The sequence below is a fragment of the Zingiber officinale genome, chromosome 2B, assembly GCF_018446385.1.
Source record: "Zingiber officinale cultivar Zhangliang chromosome 2B, Zo_v1.1, whole genome shotgun sequence".
Classification (NCBI taxonomy): Eukaryota; Viridiplantae; Streptophyta; class Magnoliopsida; order Zingiberales; family Zingiberaceae; genus Zingiber; species Zingiber officinale.
In genome coordinates, this window is record NC_055989.1 from 129,348,983 (window position 1) to 129,371,082 (window position 22,100).

A 22,100-nucleotide genomic window follows, 5' to 3' on the forward strand; every position below is an offset into this window, starting at 1 on the left:
CCGTGTTCGTGACGGTCCCATTTGAAGTTCAGTAGTATATAATAATGAGGAATGATATTTACCGCGACAACTCGTCGTGATACATATACGTGACACTGTTGGCAGCCCTCGCGGTCACCTCCACCTCAGCGCTCTCTCTCCGCGACGTGAATGATCGGTCTGTGGACCGATCAGGAGGCAACGGGAATTACTGATCGGTCTGTGGACCGATCCCCTATCCTTTCTCCCGAACACTGAGGGAGACGAGCCTCGCTGAGGAAGAACAGTTGTTGCTTCGGCGAAGGGGAAGAAGGGGCTGCGGCGCTTTAGAAGAAGTTAGGGCAGGGGAGGGAGAAGAGAAAACGACAGGGGAGGGTGCCGTTGCTGCTTCAGCGAGGGGGAAGAAGGGGCAAAACTTGTTCAAAGGAGTTGGGGCTGGGGAGGGTGCCGTTGCTGCTTCAGCGAGGGGGAAGAGAAAACCGCAGGGGAGAGCTTGTTAGGGCACGCGAGGAACAAGTTTTGGCCTGAGTGGATTTCATTCGCGTCGCGGAGAGAGAGCGCTGAGGTGGAGGTGGCCACGAGGACTGTCAACAGTGTCGCGGATATGTATCGCGGCGAGTTGTTGCGGCAAATATCATTCCTCTATAATAATAATAATAATAATAATAAAAAGTTTTATTCCACTAAGTACCCAAAGAAGGCATATGAACTCTAAATACATATGAAACAAGGCGACATGCTATGTCACATGTGCAAGCCACCAGAGTTGCCTACCCAAAGAGATGTCGTGTGTTAGGCTCGATAGGAATTGCAAGTGGAAGTCGAAGATGCAGCTCCATCTTCTTCGCCGACTTATATGCTCTTCAAAGTAGAGTGAGGCAGTGCTATAACTTCGACGTCGGTTTCGATGGGCTTGCGCCTTCGAATGCATGCTCTAGCACATCCTCGATGCGCTTCACAAGCAGCATCTGGCAAAGTATATAGTGATCGTTAGACAAGAGTAGTAGTCTCCTACTATTATCAAGAATCATGGAATTTTGCTGAACAAGCACGAGCAGTCCAGTCGATCACTGTGGTTGATAATGAAGAGTTTCGATTTCGGTAACCCCTACTATATCAAAATTGTGACAAAGGTTATCGATATGATCTTTGATCGTATCGGAGGTATTATCATCAGGTTAACTGCGGGCGCAAAATGTGCATCATAGAAGGTTAAGCAAAAGATGAACATTTAGATGAAGGCAAGCAGTACCTCCATGCCGGCAAGAATGGCTGATGGGACTTCAGCCAAATCCTTTGAGTTTCGTTCAGGCAATATTACTCGTTTGATACCATACCGATTCGCGGCCAGTACCTTATAGAGTCAGAGAAGGGATTTTTTTTAACTTCTTTTTTTATTGAAAAAAATGTGAAACAAAACTTAGTTATCGTAGCACCAACCTTATCCTTGATACCGCCGACGGGTAATACAAGGCCTTTGAGGGTCATCTCTCCGGTCATTGCAGTGTCTGCTCTAACTTTCCTTTGGCTGAATAGTGATACTAAGGCTGTTACTAAAGTAATTCCCGCAGATGGTCCATCCTTCGGCACAGCACCAGCGGGAAAATGAATATGAATATCTTGCTTCTCAAGCAAACCGATATGATCACCAGCAGTTGACAGATTGAGATCTGCGGCCCTTGCTCTCACCTGTTGTGTATTAAAATGAAGATATAATTCGATATATCAAACTTTTTAGACACCAGCGAACAACACAGAGATTAGCAGCAATTTAGATGGGATCAGTTTTCTGTATTGTTCAGAAATGTTCCAGTAAGTACGACACAGAAGTATTGAGCAAGAGTTCCAATGACAACTTATTACTTGTTTGAAAAAGTGATGATGAAAAAGAAAAGTATGGATGCTTGGGGAATATTCTTCAAGCATTCCCATGGCAATTGTGCGGTTCAAAATAGAGAATATGTTGAACTGCAACAGAATTCAGAATGTGTGTTGGATAACCTCGAAATATGATGGCCATCATATTTTGGATTTTTTGATGCAGGAATGAAATTTGGCTCTTTGGAATGTCCTAAAGGAATTCTCATGAGATGTGTCTCAGTCTCTATGCGTAAAGTTTAAATAAGATTTAACTGTAGTTCAAGGATTCTAAACTATAACTCAAAAGCTAACATGAATGCCATTCAATCTTCCATTATGCTATCCCAAGAAAAGAGGTAGATGCATCAAGCAAGAAAAATACCCATGTAAGAGCTATATGTGCTGATTCTTTAATAACATCTCCAAGTTGTCCTGTTAAATGCAAATCACCCTTCCCCGCCATTGCTGTGGCTTCAATAAACTGAACGTCACCACCAAAGGTTGTCCAGACAAGACCGACGACTATTCCTGGAGTAGCAACACGGTCAGCAGTTTCTTTCTCGTCGAATCTAGGAGGCTGCAATTTTCAGCTAATTATATTTCAGAAAAGTATTTTGAAGACAAGATGAAGCTGAATAGAAAGTAAAAGAAATATTTGATTGTCTAAGATATAGGTGGCTACCCCAAGCACTTTTTCAAGCATAGCCTCATCTATGATCATAACTGAGGCACTTGAGAAAGAATTTGATATTCCCTGACTGTCGACACTCAAAGGAATGACTTCCATTTCAACTTCAGCAGTATCAACAAGCCTGGTGTTCATCAAAGAAGTCTTTGGGTGATTGTCTTTGCCAAGGTGAACCATGAAGTCTTTTTCAGCAACCTTGACAGCAGCTGCACGAGCCAGAGCAGCTAAGTTCCTTTCAAGATTACGAACACCGGCTTCTCTAGTATATCTCTGAATAATTAGTTTCACAATGCCCTGCACATAAATATCAGAAACAAGTAAAATTTTGTCACGAAGTCTATATGCCAGTGATAAGAAAAACCTTGTTCCAACATGAACTACCACTCTGCGCATACATGTGATGCCTAGCTTCCTTCACCAGTAAAGATCATAATATACCTTTAAATCAGAGTGATAAGGAGCATGTTGCACGGACAACTAGAAGGCATGCGCTCTATTCCATATATATGGGCTGATTAAATGTTAAGACTTTGTGAATCAAGGAACTTTTGTGAAATAGACAACAAATAAGTCATAAAATGATGTTATTATATACACACATACATTTATTCATGCCAAATTTTATCTGACCTCTAACCACATATTCACATAATCTGAAAATAAATAGGCATGCCCATGTTTTCTTGTCTTCGTGAACAAACTAAGGGTGCGTTTGGTTTGCCCCATTTTCATTTTCATTTTCTGAAAAACGCGCGTTTTTCGTTTTTTAGAAAATGACTTTTCCGTGTTTTTCGTTTTCTTAGAAAACGCTCTCTCATTTTCTTAAAAATGAACGTGGAAAACACAAACCAAATGCGTTTTCCATTTTCTCAGAAAATGAAAACAGAAAATAGCGTGGAAAACGCAAACCAAACGCCGCTTAAGCATTTTATATCTACCTATAACATACATATTCCAAGTGATCAAAGAAGTTATGCTACTGTTCAAATGACAATAATGATTAGTTTTTTTACATAACTAGAATTATACTAGTGAACATAAAGAAAAATAAAATTTTCAATGCGGAAGTACTAGTAGTATCATCTTTGTCATATACACCTAAAGAAGATCCAAACTATTAAAGGAACTATTGAATAGTTTAATTTCTAGTGAGCAAAAATATTTTTATGCCAAAAATTGTTAAAACTTTAATACTAGATACCTTATTAAAACTTTCAGTAGCTGAATATGTTTGTTTCTACTCTAACAAAACTAAATTTGATGAAAATATACCTCAGGAATTTGAAGGAACTGAGAGCTTAGTCCATGCTGCTCTAAGACTCGTGGTATAAGATGCTTGAGAGCTATCTTTAGTTTTTCTTCAGGTGTATAGCCAAGAAGCTCAATGACTTCCATTCGGTCTAAGAGTGGAGGAGGAATAGGTTGAACTCTATTTGCAGTTGCAACAAAAGTTACCTTTGATAGATCAAAAGGAACATTCAAATAACTGAAAAGCAAGTTAAGGAATTTTTGCAATAAAACAATTAAGAATTAATCAGATTAACATGAGAATTGAAAAGACACTCATTTAAATAGTATTTTACTAAATGAATCCATCCAATTAGTAGGGAAGTCATATGGAATAGAAATTCATCAAGAGGCATAACTGAGGATACTGATCATTGAAGGTTTTATTTTGTTCTGGATCAAGAACTTCCAACAATGCTGATGCTGGATCCCCCCGGACATCAGAACCCGTCTTATCAATTTCATCAAGCAACATAACTGGATTGCGAACAGCCACTCTCTGCAGATTAATTAAATGAAATATGGATGGTGTATGTCAAGTGAAACAATAAGCCAATAGGTAATCAAACATATTTGGTGAACATGGATACATAGTACTTAATGAAACAAATAGTTCTCAAGCAATTTAGAGTATTGGCAGAATCTACTAGCTTAAAAAGTAGAGGCTACTAAATGAGAATATAATAGATAAGGCAGCCTGGTGCACGAAGCTCCCGCTATGCGGGGTCCCGGGGAATGATCTATTGTACACAACCTTACCCTGCTTTTTGCAAGAGGTTGTTTTCAGGATTCGAACCCGTGACCATTGTTTTAAATGAGAATATAATAAACAATGAAATTAGGACAGCTCAGAATTTGTAAAGGTCGCACCAGTGAAGGTCAGATGAAATTTTTTTTGCAGGCAAGGGTACCAGAATTGGCCTACTAATTTCAATTCTTTCTGGGGATATGACTGTTAGTATTAGCCCTACTAGTCAATTATGAGATGATTGACAAAGAAGCTTTTGTATCATATTTCATTAATAAAAGACAAAGTTTATGGTTATTATATGTACTTCAGATCAGTGCTAGATGAATAAGTATAACAATGTCGTAGGGTAGTAGGTTCTAGTATACAGCATACTAATTAGTTGAATTAATAGTGGAATGCTGTAGATATATATAGAATACTACTCTTAAACTATTCCTAGTTAAATATTAATATACAAGGACAATATTAATACGAGACTAGTATGTAAGTTAATTGATGACTTAATCTCACAAGTCATGGATATAAGATATCAAGTTGACATGTATATATTAGAGAATATGTACTTAATTGACCTGGCATGAGAATATTTTATGGATCGTCATATGAGTGTCATAAACATTCTCATAGTGACTATTAGTATGAATAATCCTTAGACCTAAAGTCAATTCCCTACATAAGGAGTTGTGTACTTTGGTATTGGAAAACGTTACCTGTAACAAGGTAGATTATAAAGTCGATCACTGGAAAGTTATGCGAAGGGATGTGAGTGATGTAAATGGAATTTAACCCTTCCATATGATGGAAGTTATATCTGTGGGCCTTTTGATTAAGTAGGACTACTAAAATGCATGATCATGCTCAAATAAGTCAATATGATATATTGAACTCATTTGATTAAGTGAGTCTACTTAGAGATCAAGAAATACAAAAATTGATAAGAGGCTGACATGGTCTATGCCTCATGGATCGATCTAGATATCGAGGATAGAAGGACCAAGTTATACAAGATAATAGACACAGAAAGGTTAGGTAGGATCTCGACATTCTTATCAGGTAGCAATGATATAGTGCTAGATGTCACTCATTACCAGGGCCGGTCCTGACTTTTCAGGGCCCTTGGGCGAAAAGAGAAAAGGAACCTCTATAGGAAAAAAAATATATACTAATGTACAATTTGAATACAGTTGAATAAAAAAATTTGAAAATTAATATATCTCATTTAAAATATAATAAACTCCATACAAAATATATTTCTCAAGATTCTTTAAAAAGTACAACATCGTACAAAATATATTTCCTATGTTTCTCCAAAAAATGTAATACCTATGAATAAAAAAAAATAAGTATGAAATAATCATTGAAAAATCTATATCTTCTAGCATTTTGAGAAGTAAAATCGTCAATAAGATTTTCAAAATCAAAAAACATGTTTGTACTACCAATTTCAAATGTAAAAATAAAACACATAAAACCAGCAATAAAGCTGATAATGAAACAAACACAAGTAGTGAAAATAATAGTTGAAGAACAATAAAGCTTGGTTTATGCTTGAAGCAATCGATATAATCTATTCTATGGTGATTAAAATTGAGATGATTTATTTTAAGTTTTTCAAATATGTAAGAAAAATCATAAAATATTGGCTCCAATACAATATTAAAAATTAATATTGAATATTGATAATAAGAAAAAAAATATAGATAAGTAGGTAACTTACGTTGTAAGTTTATATATTGATCAATGATGATATTGATAAAACTAAAATTTCAATTGGAGAATAAACTTTTCTAATTTAATTAGAAGAGATTCAAAGGAGAAGAAAGGAGAAAATTAATGTTCATGATTCATACTTTACTCTTTGGAGTCTTATGACTTCTATAAATAAATTAATGAAGAAAGAGTTGTACAAACAATAAAATCTTGGAAAGAAAAAAATGATCATTTACCTTCCTTCTTTTTTTCTTGGACCTTTATTAAAATAATCCAATATTTTTTTTGGGGGTTTATTAAAATAATCTAATTATATATAATATATATTACATATGTATGTCAAATTCAGGGCCCCTTAAAAATCGAGGGCCCTTGGCCGTCGCCCCCGGTGACATGCCTGAGGGCCACCCCTGCTCATTACTTATGTATCTAAAATGTTATTTTAGATGCATTGCCAACGTTACGAGAACCTATTGGATCGCACACATAGAGAACATGTTGATTTGAAGATAAATTTATTTTAGTTTGACTAAAATACTATGGACCTTAAGATTAGTGGGTTAATCCAAATAAATCCGGATTAAATTCATTGGATTAATGGGTTAAACCCATTGGGTTATTGGATTAATAGTTAATCCAATATACTAAAATTCAACTCATTAAGAAGATTAATGGAGATTAATTCATCATTAATGGAAGAAGACCAAAAGGCAAACCCTTGATATTCATTGAATGAACACAAAAAACCTTCTTGAGTGAAATTTTCAAGTGAGACACTTGATCTTCTTCTTCTTCTTCTTCTTCTTCTTCTTCTTCCCTTGGCCGAGCACCTTGTAGTTGTTGCTAGCACAACGAAGGTTGTTCTTCTCCGAAAGCTGAGTTCGTGCGATGAGCGAAAGACAAATTCATGTGGATACCGAAGAGGCGTGGCCATTCTGATCGTGCTGAGATATGCCGAAGTAAAGTTGCTGTCGAGATTGTTTCGTTCACGCGACAAAGGTAACAACTTGATCAAATATGTATTCTGCATTCGCTTGGATCTTTGGAGTGATCGATTTTTCCGCTGTGTATATTTATTATTTTTCGCAAAAAATCCCAACAATGACATGACATTTAATACTCTTAAAAACCTTTATTTCATGAAATTAAAGGATTGCTAATGACAAGATGATGTTTACAAACAAAAAGGCAGCCTATATGATCCTACAGCTAAATGAGCTTTATGTTTTGTTAACAATAATTGCCTTTTTCTCAAAAATTAGAACATGTGATGGCATCAAAAAACATAAATCACAAATAAGGAAAGGAAAAAAACAATATATATATTTTATCCTAAGGTTTAAAGTCTTATTCCAAGCCTATGTTCCAGATACTAGCTGGAACAAAAAGTATCAATGTTGCATCAGTATGCCGACATGTGTCGGTTGCACAAATGAGGAGGGTGGAACCAAGAATAACTAAAGAAGAGGTGGCTTACCTCATGGAATAGAAGAGATGTATTATGTTGTGACAATAGAGATAAGGAAATAGCGAAGCATTTAATGGGTTCAAAGGTTTACGCAAGGTTTGAAGTCTCAGTTCACATTGAGGTTCTGGGTTTACCAAGGTGGTGCCAATCGACACCAATCAACAGAAGAAATTGAGGGAAGAAATAAAAAGAATGTGGAAGGAATAATGTGTACCAAGCTCCAACAGGAACCTTTGCAGAAGATGAGATCGCAAACCGACAACACTGCAGCAGCAAAACTCTAGTTGCGGAAGATGGCAACAGTTGACAAGCAATGAAGTGTTTGAGGTATGTGTCATTTGTGTCCATCCCATTTTTCGATCCATGAGAGCAATACCACTAGTCACTTCAAAAGTAATCTCAAAGATCTATAATTGAAAAGACAATAAAGAAATAGAACTGAAATGGCATAATGTCCTAAAACAAACCTTCAATCCATCAATAAGTCGTCCCGGCATGCTTCCAATATATGTCCTTCGATGACCTCTGATATCAGCTTCATCCTTCACACCACCCAGAGATATCCGTATAAATTTTTTACTCAGGGCACTTGCAATTGATGATGCCAATGATGTCTTTCCAACTCCAGGAGGACCAACGAAACAAAGCACAGGACCTTGTGCATCTGGTTTAAGCTGCAAAAATAGTAGTATATTTGTGTCACTGGTGTGAACTGTTGTTAGATGCTAATAGTGTAAAGGATGAATAAAACATAACCACAAAACAAGGGTAGGACATAACCTTTCTAACAGCTAGATATTCAATGATACGTTGCTTAACTTTAAGCAACCCATAGTGGTCACGGTCAAGACTCACTTTGGCAGCCTTAAGATCAAGTTCAGGTTCTTCACTAACTTTTCGCCAAGGAAGATCAGCAAGAAGCTCCAAATATACACATGAACTGTTATATCCAGGCTGCTGAGGTTGCATCTTTTTTAGGCGTCTGAATAGAAAATTTTAATAGTTACATCTTTTGCATCAATTAGGTTAGAATACAGGGAATTTGTATAAATTTGAGAAATAAAAGTTCTTTTAACGCTATTAAGCTTTTATTCAATGTGTTTTGAAAACTACAATAATGCTATCTGTTTCTCCCAATTAGAGTATCGGTGAACATATGCTTGTTTTGTGACCAAAAGGTCACGGGTTCGAATCCTAGAAATAGTCTCTTGCAAAAAGCAGGGTAAGACTGCGTACAATAGATCCTTCCCCGGGGCCCCGCATGGTAGGAGCTTCGTGCACTGGGCTACTCTTTTTCTTTTTTTTTAGAGTATCAGTGAACATATGCTATGTACAAGTTATTTAGGACTTTGGTTAACAGACATAGTACATAAGAGCGCAACTTCTGATACTGCTAGAGTTTGAATACTCTTCCCTAGTTGAACAAAGGCAACCAAAGGTACAGGGAGAAATTAAGAAAGTGCAGGAATTTAATAAAAGATACACAATGAAGAAGGAATTGAATTTTCAGTAATGGCTGAAATCAGAAAGCTTCCATGTCAGCATTTGAGATGTTCACAGCAATGAGTGGGTGGAAAGAAAATTTTTTTAGTACCACTACAACAACAATAGGATATGCAATCCGTACTGAAGAAGAAAATTCAACATGCAGTATGATCATAGTCTCACATGCACATGGCAACTTGATGATAAATCATCACTTCAATTTGAAAACCAACCTCAGTTCCCTTTGAGCAAGCTTCCATATATTAGGAGGCATTCCTGCATTTTGCATCTTCCTTTCCACGGCAGCTACATCATCCTCGCAATCATCATTATCACCAAGTTCTTCCTTTATAGCCCTCATCTAGTAAAAGATTATTTAAGTTGTGTGAGAATAGAGCAATTATTGACAGATTAGTACATATATCAATGTGATATCAAATCAGTATATAAAGATACAAACCTGCTGCTTGAGAAGAAATTCTCTCTGTGACTTAGATAACTGACCCTCGACCTTTTGAGTTATCTTTTCTGCCACACGAATTGACTGTTTACCAAGTAATTGGGTTAAGTATATAGGATAAAGCAAGTAATCAGGTTGAGTACATAGGATATTCGACTCCTCAAAAATCAATGATATGGTATTTTATAATTTTGATGGATTATGCAGTTGCTGTACAATTAAAAAACATAAAACTTCAGGAGTATATTGAGATGCTAGAAATGATGGTTAAAACACAAATAGTGAACTTGACCTGTATATGCTGGTCCACCAGTTCAATTGCCTTAGAGAGTCGCACTTTTAAATTAACAGAATCAAGCATTGATAATTGCTCCTCAAAACTTATTTCAAAGCTAGCAACTAATATGTCTGCTAGCCTATACACAGGAATTGTATCAAGGAGAAATCTTTTCTTACCCTCAAGTTTCTGCTTCTGCAAATAGTTAGTAAAAGTGAGTGAGAAATACCACATAATAAGCTAAGACAAACTAACAGATAAAGCAAAAACAAGCAGCTGGTGATATAAGACTAACTTAAACGAACATGAAACAATTTCAAAGAGAATAAGTAAACGAAATCCTTCAAATATTACTGAGAGAAAAGGCCAATCCACACAGCGATAGAATGGGCCTTTAGCAAAATATCATAGAATAAGGGTAAAGACGTGCCATTTAACTCAGACACAATTCCAGTTCAAAAGATTAGTGATTATAGCATATTAAAGGAAAACAGAAAAAGGAGGCAGCTTGTGTTGCCTTTAATGTTACTAAACCATTTCTCCATGCACACACTCAAACCTTAATTCTAATACAATAAAAATTTAATGATCATGAAGACAGACCTTCAGGGTAGAACACCAACCTGCTCAAGAAGAGAAATGAGCTCCATAGCTGTAGCTTTAAATTGGCGAGATAATGAAATGAAATCTGGATCTTGTTCTGCTTGCTCCAACTCTAAGCAGTAAGGAAAACAATCATGAAGATTTTAGTTATTACCATGCACCAAAATCGCAGAAAGATTTTCCATAAGAAATTGCATATGCAAGTGAACAACTCAGCACTAGTAGTAACAGCTCAGATTTATGGGCATATTAACAACCTGGGAAATCCACGGAAAAACAAAGAAATTTTATAGCTTGTTACACATACCAAGGAACACCTGTAGCATGTTTGAATATAGAGATAGAAAAGCTAAAACAAAACTAAACAATGTTATTTATTATAAATGTTGTGAGGACGTACTAAAGTAAAGAAAAATTTGAAGTGTTATATTTTCTGGGTACATTCTCTCAAAAAGTAAGTAGGATAAAGCTTGTTGTTGTATTCTCTCAAAAAGTAAGGGCTTTTGATGCAGATAGTGCGCTTCTAAATAGGATACTAGCAAAATGGCTTCTCTTAAGCAGCTTTTCTACACTTGAAGCTCCAAACCCTTGAAGAAACAACCTAGCAAGAAGCATAGTCTGGGATCAATGATTGGTCTTTAGCTACACGATCACCTGGAATGTACATATCAGATATGCTCTTTCTATTCTATGTTTCTGGTGATAGTTTTTTGGATTGATGTCAGATATGTTTTTTTTTGCTATTTTAAGATGTTAGGTCTATATCCTAACCTCTATTTCAATAGAAGAACAGAATGAACATTCTTTTTCGATCCTATTGTTTTTTTTTTTTAAAAAAAATCTCCCAGGAAGTCTTGCCAAGGTACACTTGGAGAAGTGTCAATAAAGCACAAAGGCCTAAGAAAATATGTTTGATTCAAGAAAACCATATTTTTAAGCTTCTACTTTGGTTCAAGGATAAGTCTGCGAATAGATCTTGTACTAGTTGGAGTCTCATAGGATTATCTGTTCCTTTGGTTCACAAATCAGATTGAACAGACACTTAGAAAACAGTTCACTGCATAACTACAAGGGCAGAATGCACTTTCTATAGAATGCACATATGCTAGCAAGATTCTAGCAGACCTATTGGTAAGTTTACATGGAATAATCACTTCACTCTGTCCTGTATATTGAGAAAGATGAAAGGAAAACAATTCCTAGAAATGTCTTTATTTTTAGGTTGCACTCCCAAACATCAAACACTAGTATATATGAGTTGATAAATACTATGAAAGGAACTGACAACAAAAGCTTTGAAAGCAAAATGTAGCTGAATTACATAATTACACAAACTTATGGTAGGTCTTTTATAATAGAAGATGATTGATTGGATGTCAAGGGCACATACACCTTAAGCATTATAGTTCTAGGCAGACCGATTTTTTTATTAGATTTCTTCTTTCATGCAGATAAATTCTTCATCAACCATAACCACATATTATAGTTAAAATTCCTATATTTTGTTGCAGTATCAGAGAATGAAGAGATGTTTTCAGACCATGAAGAAAAATGCTTTTTGGTCATGCATATGATATTTTTTACATCTGATATCACTTAAAAGGAGACATTATCTTGTCAAACATGATGCTAGTACATATGCTTGACGTAGGAAATAACTTTACTCTATAGGCTATTGCCCATTATTCAACAATAACAACACAAGCTAAGATGGTTAAATAGAAAGTGTGTGTATCCTAAATAGAAATATAGAATCGACCATAAAGAAAGAAACATAATTTTTCTTGGAATATGCATATGCCGAATCAGGAATACCATGCCCAAAGAACCATATCTTTCTTAGAATATAAGTCATTAAAATAGTAAAATAATGAAACAATTGGGAACAAATGTATTAGGTAATGGCGTGCCTGCCTTACCAGCACTAGACAAATCCAGACCGTTGATATTTGCAACATAATATTTTCCTCTTGCACTGAGTTCCTGAACATTAAATCTGCTCAGGCCTTCGAGAACAACAATATAGGTGACTCTCCCACTCGGTTTTTCAACTTCTCTAGAGAGGTGCAGTGCTCTAGCAGCTACTCCCCTAAAAGCATAATCTGATAACTAAGATTCTATAGGCAACAAAAAGATTCAAATATATTTATATGAAAGTTGTTAATATATGAAGAAAACAGAATCTGGTTGGTTCACTAATGAAATGCCAATCAATCAGTTGTCTATTCCCAATAGAACTACTCAGTTAGTATGGACAATTATTTGGATAAAGTTTTCTATATAATCATTCAACCAAGTTAAGGAAGATAGGAATCCCTATACCAACCTCATGTAAGTCTCAAATGTAAAAAGTTATGCACTCTCTATATCTTGATGCTTGGGACAGATAAAAGTCAATTGATCATGTACATTAATCTTGCAGAATGGATAAACAATGGAAGGAAGACAGATAAGTAACCTTCAAATTGCTCCTTTTATGTTAAAAAGTTTTACGTTGCAATCTTTGGAGCACTTGGCCTTGACGAGTGGTACACTTTCACAAAATAGACATGGTGCCATGCCAGAAAAGAGGATAATTTCATCTTTCTACAGCCATTAAATTTCATCTCCACTCATCCACCAAAAAAAAGAAGACGATGCTTAACATAATTTTTTTTTTTTGAAAAGACTATCTTTTAAGAAACAAAAGAGATACATATTATTTTTATCAAATACAAAAAGAAATGACTAATGAGTGATATGGGCATATCGACAAAGTAAACTACGGCTAAACCAACTTTTTAGAGCATAACCAAAGACAAACTAAAATTTCAAGTTCAAACTAAAATGAGTCGTTGCTGTCTAATAAAAAAATTGTAGTTTTTATTCTTAAAAAACGTGAAATTTTCAAGGAAAATGAATATATCTATGCACCTGCTATGCCAGTGAGTAAGTTCCCTTGGCTTCTTTGCATCCTGCTTGTGAAAACCTCCAGTTGCATTTGGTTCTCCCTTACGGCCCTGTTCCCAAGAATCACTCCCGATACCTACAAATACTCAAACGTAAGACCAAATTTCCCTTTCTCAGACGCAAATTATCTACAAAATGACAAAAGACAACCAAAATCACCTGAAGATAACAACGAACCTACAGCAGCACCTTCACTGTCCTTAACTGGAAGCACGCCAATCAATCCCTTCTTTTCCTTCTGCCATAGTTCGTGCTCCACCAGCTTAACACTGCATCATGACATACCAGTACCATAAGTCCGGGACACAACATTTAATAGACACCTAAATCGCCAACTCAGTACCCAAAGCCACATGACTCAAAAAAAGAAAAAAAAACTACAAGTACAACAAAAGCCCCAAATTTAGCAGACTCGAAGCAAGAACTCGAGTCCTATCGACGCAACATGCACGACAGTAGAATCAATTCATGTAGAGGTAGGTAGAACCCGGGATTACCTACTGGGCGAAGTGCAGCGGATTCGAATGACGGCGCCGGGCAAGAGGACCTTATTCCAGAAGGGAAGGATCGCCAGCCTACTCGGGAGCTCCACCGTCTCTTCCATCGCCGAGAGACAGAAGAAGATAGATCGACGAACGGAGTTGGAGACCGCTTTGGTATAAAAGGGCATCAGAGAGAGACGGACCAGGGACAGCTCGGCGTGGTTGTGGGCCCGGCGCGCATCGGCCGTTTCTGAAAAAACGGTGAAAGAGCGCGTGACGCAACGCGGGTGACGCCATCGGGATCGCGTCGCACATGGTGCATTACGCGTCCGAACCGCAGTCTTTTCCCCACATCTTACACACGACGTGGCGATGCGACAGCGACGTTATAATCATCAAAAATTCCTAAATTGTATATAAATATTCACTTATAGTTTTAGTTAAATATTTAAAACATCTCAAATTTTTATTATTAAACATCACAATATTATTATAATAATATCACTCTTATCCTTTTATATTTTAATATTTAAATGCACATCTGTAATGTAGCCACAATAATTGTTGGTTAAGTCGCCGTAGATGAGTCTTGTGGTCGCCGTAGAAGAGTCTTGTGGTCGCTCTCGAAGTGACACTTTTCCATTGTCTACACTTTCGTCCTTTGTTAATGATTAAACGTATTGACTTGATAAAAGTCGAGCAGGATAATTAATTATTATTTCGTGCTTTCTTAACGATGAATCATATTGACTTGGTAAAAGTTTGATAAGGTCATTAATTATGTATTGGTTGGTTCAATGTCAAGATTAGTGTATGTCCTATCTGAGTTCGTCACAGTATAAGTTTGTCTCATGTATGAAAGGGAGGTCACTGATAAGGAAATTCGCAAAGCAGGAGATTAAGAGAGGAAGAAGGAGAGGTTAGAATGGAAGTTAGGAGTTGTCCTGCATCAGCCACTCTAGCATTCAAATAAGATCATGTCTGGCGAAGGAGATGGAAAAGATGCACAATAAATGAGGAAAATGCAATGATTAATCAATATATGTGTTTGTGTTAGCATACTTTTGCCTGCATATGCGAATTCCTTTTATAACACTATTATAATAGCATTTCGCTCCTTATTAATTGAATATCATATCCTAGTAGGGGAAATGTCATATTAACGTATCATCGCGGTATCACTGTCATATCCTACGGTCTTGTCATTCACATTCTATATTTGTAGATCGCTCCACGTGCTCTGATAACCCGTACACTATCCCACATGTTGTTCCACTTATAACGCCAACCCACGAGATATGAAATTAATTGAACCAAATTGTCTGATCCACTAAATAAAAGGAGAGTCAGATTGGGGAGACCAAAAAGGAATGAGTTGGGAGTCCTGTATGTGGAAGCGTCTAATCACCGAGGTTGAGTAGGGAAGGAGCTGAGTGTCTGGTTGGCAAAGCTAAAATGATTAGACGGGTGGCCTTGAGTCAAGAGAGCAGTGATCAAATTGGTGAAGCTAATCCGACTTAACCACGAGCTAACCACGTAGGGTGATCGGATTGGTGGAGCTGATTCGATTGAGACAGCTGGTGAGACAACTCGTCAAAGGGGTAATTCTATCCTTAGTTGGCTCTTAACTTTTTAGGACATGTGGAGACTTCTAATATTTCCCGTGTCTTTATATAATAATCTTTTTAATAATAGATCAATAATATATTCTCTTTAACCCCAAATATAACGGACCTTTCCTTTTAGTTTATCTATCTAATTAAATTTAAAATATAATTTATACACACTTAAAAATCGATATTCAAAATATTTATCTTAGTTAAAATTCAAATTTTGATATTCTTACTCTCGGAGTGTTTTATCATTGCCTCACACGAGGCATAAATAATGCAATTTGTAACCTCGTTCAAAGGTGGATCCGCCACCTCAACGACACCTAGAGTAGGTCTCACGGATATAGAGGGAGATAAATTCAGGTATATAGGCAAGAAGCATATGGTGGAGTGAATTTCAGGTCATGAGTTTTTGCGAGATTCAACCCTTGTCTGTTACACCAAAAATGTCATGTACCCACCATCTGCGTTACGCCCTAGGAGTATTGTAACCTCGTTCAAAGGATATTGAATGTTATGGATGATTGCACGGTTAGCTCTTATCCATGAGATATCGATATGTAGGGTTTGTTATAGCAAAAATGATTATGATCATGTTGTCCCTAGATTATGTGAAGAGAGATAAATCACGGGGTTAACTTATAGTTGATCGCTAGTGGCTAGGGGTGGAGGAGTTTTTCTATTATGTAAGACAATTAAATAAAAATAAAGGTTAATGAGGAAATTACCTTATAGAATGTTTAGGAATTTTTCTGGATTTTAAAAGACTCTTTTTATAGTTTATGGAGATAAATGAGATAGAGAAAGACCTTTTTTAGCTATCATAAATATTTATTTTTTGAAACTCATTTTCATTTCTTTTCCACATTTTCCTATTCCCACCATGCCCTAGCTTCCTTCTTGATCCATGCGCCGCCCTCCTCTCTTCACACCATCGTCGCCTCCTCTCTGCATGCATTGTTGGTGTCATTTTCTAGCCTCGACCATCTTGTGGGTTCCTCCGCCGAGAGGTCACAGCGAGCAGTCCCGTCAGCCTTGTTGGAGCAATCCCAATGGTCTGTGAGACCATGTGTTTCGATATTTGGGCAAAGAGTTTAAGTTAGGTTCACCCTTATATTTGATATGTGTATATGAATGTGCAGGTTTGCAGGATACACATATGACTCAAGTTGATGACTTCGGATCCGGTGAAGGATGGAGCATTCGGGGGACTGTGAACAAGGCAGCAAGGACAAGCGTCAAGGGAAACTACTTTGAGGCATACACGAAAGATGACATTGGGACAAGCCGCGGGCTTGGGTGCATCCAAGGGATGAGAGCTAAAGGAAGTAGGCTTGAAGGCAAGGGCTCAAAGCTGCAATGAAGAGTCAAGTGAGTCGTAAGGGTGAGGGTCCGAGTGCTGAGAGATTGTACTCGAGTATCAGTCGGCTGGTAGTTACATCAGTCGACTGGGAGCGAATAAAATGCTTCTGTTCTCTCGACCAGTGTGGAGCAGCCGACTGATACTTTTACGAGTCGACTAGTATCGAGTCGTTGGGATGTAACGGTCGAATCTCCATAGAGGGCAGTCGACTGATGATTTTGGTAGTCAACTGGTGGGTAGGATTTTCCAAACCGTGGCCTATATAACCAAGGCTTTGGAGTTTGGTTATGGCTAACAAAATAGAGGTGGTTAACCCCTATATTAATAGTCTACTAGTGCCCTAGCTTCTCAAGAGTTATTGTGAGAGTTGTGATGATGTTTCTCCACCCACAAGGAACTACATGAGCTAGCCAGAGTTTGCCGAGGAGTCATCCACCGACGGATCAAGATCGTCCACCTTACAGACAACCGTGGAGTAGGAGCCCTAATCTCCGAATAACGCTAAAGGAACATGTCAGTGGTTTGCTCTTCCTTTATCTTAAGCTTTCTTTGTATTCATATTAGTTTGTATTTTCGTTGCACAAACTAACAAGTGTAGGAAGCGATCGAATTGGGGGCAACGTCTATTCAACCCCCCTTCTAGCTGGCTACAAGATCCCCAACAAGTGGTATCAGAGCGAGGACGTTCTCCATTGGACTAACCACCAAGGAAGCAAAAGATGGACGACTTGATAGAACCGCCAAAATATAGAGGAGGAAGCTTATGGGACATCACATATTGGATGATGAAGATGGAGGTCTTCTTCGACACAGATTGGGACACCATGATGGTAGTCAAGGAGCCGTTCGAAGTCCCGAAGTACAAGAAAAGGAAGAAACTCCGACTACGATATTGGACGGAAGAGCAAACCTCACGATAGAAGGCAAACAATAAGGTAACATCAATCTTAATGGATATGTTATCTTCTAATGTAATAAATGTTGTAGGCGAGTATGAGAATGCTCGCGATTTATGGAGGAAGATAAAGAAGGTTCAATGGGAAGAACCTGTTGGATCGTGAAGAATCGATAGGGGGGGTGAATATCGATATAAAATTTTCGAACAAAGTAAACGCAGCGGAAAAGTAAAGTAAAACGGAACAAGGCTAACACAGGTTCTTTTTACTTGGTTCGGAACTTGTGTCGACTCCTACTCCAAAGTCCGCACTCGTCGAGTGCTTTCGTTGGGCAATCCACTAGCAATTTGAATAATTGATTACAAGAATTAAGTACAGAAAAGCTACAAATAAAATACCGACAAATATAAAGCAATAAGAAAGGAACGGAGCTTTGTCAGAGTAGCGTTGCAACGTCACAGGAGCACAGGAGAGCAGATCGTCAATTCTGAGTTGTTTTTTGAGCTCCGCCTTTGACTCTCCTTTTATAGGATGCTCGGGGCGCCTGGATCCCTTCCGGGCGCCCTGGTGTGACGTAGCAATCCCAACTAGCGAGCTCCATGTGTCGACGCTACGTCTTGGATAAACCTTGCCTACGGGCGCCCAGACCTCCAGGCGCCTGAACCCCCTTTCTCTAGAAGCTCCTTTTCCTACAAGACAAGTTAGTCCGAGGCAATGCATATCCTGCAAAACAAAGTGTTAGCACAATTTAGAGTATGACATAGATTCCGTCTTTCCGAGACTGGAATCTAGTCAAGATCTCGACTTAGAGTTCCGAAATGATTCTAAGTCGGATCGACGTCTAAGTTCCCTTCCCGGGAACGTGTCCTCACAGTCACTCCCTTCTAGTGACTTACCTTTACTCACCTGCCAGACGTCCGGTCAGCCCTTCGACCCGTCTGGACTTCTCGCCAGCTATCCGGTCAGCCCGTCGACCTAGCTGGACTTCGTGCCAAGCGTCTGGTCAGCCCGTCGACCTGTTTGGACTTCTCGCCAGCTATCCGGTTGGCCCGTTGACCTAGCTGGGTTTCGTGCCAGACATCCGGTCAGCCCGTCGACCTGTCTGGACTTTGCCTGCACACTCGATCAGAGTATTTAGACAACAACAAACCTAACTTAACCTAATTTATCATTCATCAAAACCTGAGTTAAACCGTTAGTGCTAACCGCACCAACAGAACCTATGCCTACACAAGAGGAAGAAGAGCCCAAGGAGATGGGTTTAATAGCTCAAGAAGAGGAGGTGGAGCAAACGGAAGTTGAGCCATGCTCAACATCCGAAGAGGAGAAGGATGAAGAAATTTCATCCACAAGTGTGGATGAGGAAACATACTCAAGGGTTGAAGAAGAATCCAAGACAAGAGAAGAAGAAGTCTTGGAGGTCAACCTTATGAGCACCACCACCGAAGTGAAGTCAAAGGACCATATCACTTGCTTCGGGTGCAATGAGAAGGGACACTACAAGAGTAGGTGTTCATTAGATAAGAAGAAGGTAAATCACTCATTCAAGTTAATTTAAAAACTAACAAGGGTTGTAGGAATAAAGAAGCCCAAAGGAGGAGAATGCGCATTAGATGCTTCATGTGTGGGGAGAAGGGTCACTACCACACCAAATGCCCCAAGAAGAGGGAGATCAAGAAGCTTGCACATCTAAAGAAGTGGGAGAAGAAGAGAAGCAAGAGTCAAGGAGGAGCTTCAAGGGTAAGAGATGTACACCCTAATTTGAAATCCAATTCAAATTTTCATTCCTCCATGCATGCTAGAAATAATTTTCATTATTTACCCATGCATAACTTTGGCTTTAGATATCATGATAGGAATAGGGTAAATGTTGATTATAATTCTAGGAGACTTATGCATGATAGATCTAGACATGTTAAATTCTTATTACCTAAGGAGAAGGTAATGGAGAACCTAGGCATTAATCCCAAGAAGGGGAGACACATGCCTAGAAAGGATAGGCCTAGGAATGTCCATGGTAGACATGTTGACTCTAGGTTTAGGAACCTAGAAAGGGAAAATCAAGCTTTGAAGGCAAAGCTTGATAAGTTGGAGAAAATCCTAGAAAGATTCAATGTTGGATCTAAGGGTTTAGGTATGGTGTTGGGTAGTCAAAGACCCAACAATGATAGATCGGGTTTAGGATACCAATCTAGTGTCTCCAAGGCTAAGGGAAAGTCTTATGCTAGGGATGCATATGATTATAGCAAGGAGAAGTCAATAATGACAAGGGAAAGTCATTCAAAGATAAGAAAAAATTAACAAAGGACAAGGTGTCCAAAGTTAAGAAGGTTAGGTTTGTAGGCCAAGTGTCACCGGAGGTGCACCGATGTGGCCTAGTAATTGTGGATAAGTCACCTAGGGAGGTGACTAAAGTTAAGAGCTCTAGGGGGAGCTCAAAGAGTCAAATTGGGACTCATGACCAATGGATCTCAAGTGAGTTTTACTTGAGAGTTTAGGGTGGGTCATGGAGTGTGCCAAGTGGTTTGGAGACGAACTTAAGTCTCAAACCTAAAGATTTGGTACAATTGAGTTGTGTTTCATGCTTGGAAATATGACCCTCAATGTCATATTACATGATAATTAGTTTTAGATGTATAGATGTCATATAAACCAATGTTAGGGATGCATTGTGGGTTAGTATGAACAAATACATCAAGAGGAAGCCAAAACTAGGACTTTAAGTCAAGGTTTAATTGAACCATTTAGATAGTTTTGAGTTTAGCGTCAATCTTGGTGTTTGTGATAGATATATTTTTGAATGTATATTTCTCAAGTAGACACTGGTAAAATAGATCTCTCCATAAAATTTGAGAATTTTTGGAGGTATGTGGAATTATTGACGCATTTTTAAAATTGGGTTCAAAATGCGGATAAGGCTGAAATTAGGGTGCTAGTCGACCGGTACAGTTATCGGTCGACTAGTAACAGTATATTTCGAACACAGAATGGTTCTGTGCATTGAATTCAATAGGAGCAGTTGACTGGTGCTTCTAACAGTCGACTGATACCAATCTGAAACTATTTTCAGTGATGATTTTGATCGAGTCAACTCGTATAGGTGTATGAGATCCATGGGAAATAAATACACGAGTTTAGGGTCAGTTTAAATGATAAGTTTCGACAATTGGGAGATTGTTGAAGCTTTTTGATATTAGGCAAAGGGGGAGAAGTAAGGTTTAGTTGGGAAAACCTTTAGTGCCTTTGCGTAGGGAGAGCCTTGTAATAAGTTCTTAAATAGCCCTGTGGTAAAATTCCTAGCTCAATAGGGAGCATAGGTGTAGGGGGAACCTTGGGATAGGTTCCATTGCATGTTGCATTATTTTTGTTTCGGCGTTGTAAGTCCAAGTGTGTATCCTTGGCAACGTAAGTCCATTCGGCAGTGTAAGTCCAAATGTGTAGCCTTGGCAACATAAGTCCATTCCAAGTGTGTAGCCTTGGCAACATAAATCCATTCGGCGGTGTAAGTTCAAGTGTGTAGCCTTAGCAACGTAAGTGAAGGGCGCTGGAATTCCATTCTGTGTAAATCCCTTGTACAAGCACAGAACATTTCCTAGCAACCCACATGCTCGATCAGACATGTGTTTGATCAATCAAGCAAGTTCTTGATTGATCAAAGCACAAGATCGCTGGCCTCTTGTGTTGGTGTTCAGGATCCATACAAAGAAAAACAAACTAATTACGTCGCAGAATAAAAGAATTAGTTGTACCTTTCTTCGTAGCTAAAGACCTCAAGATCTTCTGTTGTATTCCTCTCCTCTTCTTGAACGTCGTGTGGGCGACGATCTACCAAGACAACACCACTCTCTTTTCTTTTCTTCCAAAACCACCAGCCACAAAAGAGTCACTAGGATGGAGCACCTTCTAATCTTCTTCCTTCTCTTCTTCTTCCTCTTCTTGTTTTTCTGGATCTTCTTCCCTTTCTTCAAGCCGTCACACACAAAGGGAGAAAAGAGAGGGGGGGGGCCGGCCACCAAAGAGGAGGAGGGGATGAGGGCGCCGACCCTAAGCAAGGAGAAGGAGAGGGAAAGGGGGGAGGAGAATAGGTTTGTGCCGCCGACCCTACGAGGAGGAGAGGGGGATTATGAAAAATAAGAAAGTTATGTTTTAGGGGACACATCCTACTCCTTTTTATAAACTTGTCGTCGGTTATAAGGAAAGAAAAATTAACAAAATTTTGTTTAGAAAAT

At 38.3% G+C, this 22,100-nt stretch overlaps 1 protein-coding gene across 3 annotated transcripts; it reads right to left on the reverse strand.

Annotated features, from left to right (window-relative positions):
* Nucleotides 1–630: 630 nt before the first annotated feature.
* On the reverse strand, nucleotides 631–14,170 carry LOC122047147 (lon protease homolog 2, peroxisomal-like). Of its 3 annotated transcripts, XM_042608244.1 has the most exons (17): nucleotides 14,015–14,170; nucleotides 13,677–13,786; nucleotides 13,482–13,593; nucleotides 12,488–12,657; nucleotides 10,589–10,680; nucleotides 9,981–10,160; nucleotides 9,689–9,772; nucleotides 9,462–9,589; nucleotides 8,524–8,725; nucleotides 8,211–8,417; nucleotides 4,183–4,313; nucleotides 3,800–4,013; nucleotides 2,522–2,821; nucleotides 2,222–2,416; nucleotides 1,420–1,668; nucleotides 1,232–1,333; nucleotides 631–947 (listed from the first exon to the last, which is right to left on the reverse strand). In XM_042608244.1, exons 1-17 carry the CDS (start codon nucleotides 14,119–14,121, stop codon nucleotides 864–866), a joined length of 2,667 nt encoding a protein of 888 aa, XP_042464178.1. In that variant the 5' UTR covers nucleotides 14,122–14,170; the 3' UTR covers nucleotides 631–863. The 3 variants fall into 3 exon arrangements, with proteins under 3 accessions (XP_042464178.1, XP_042464179.1, XP_042464180.1); XM_042608245.1 differs by lacking the exon at nucleotides 9,981–10,160; XM_042608246.1 differs by lacking the exon at nucleotides 12,488–12,657 and having other exon boundaries at nucleotides 14,015–14,169.
* Nucleotides 14,171–22,100: the final 7,930 nt, after the last annotated feature.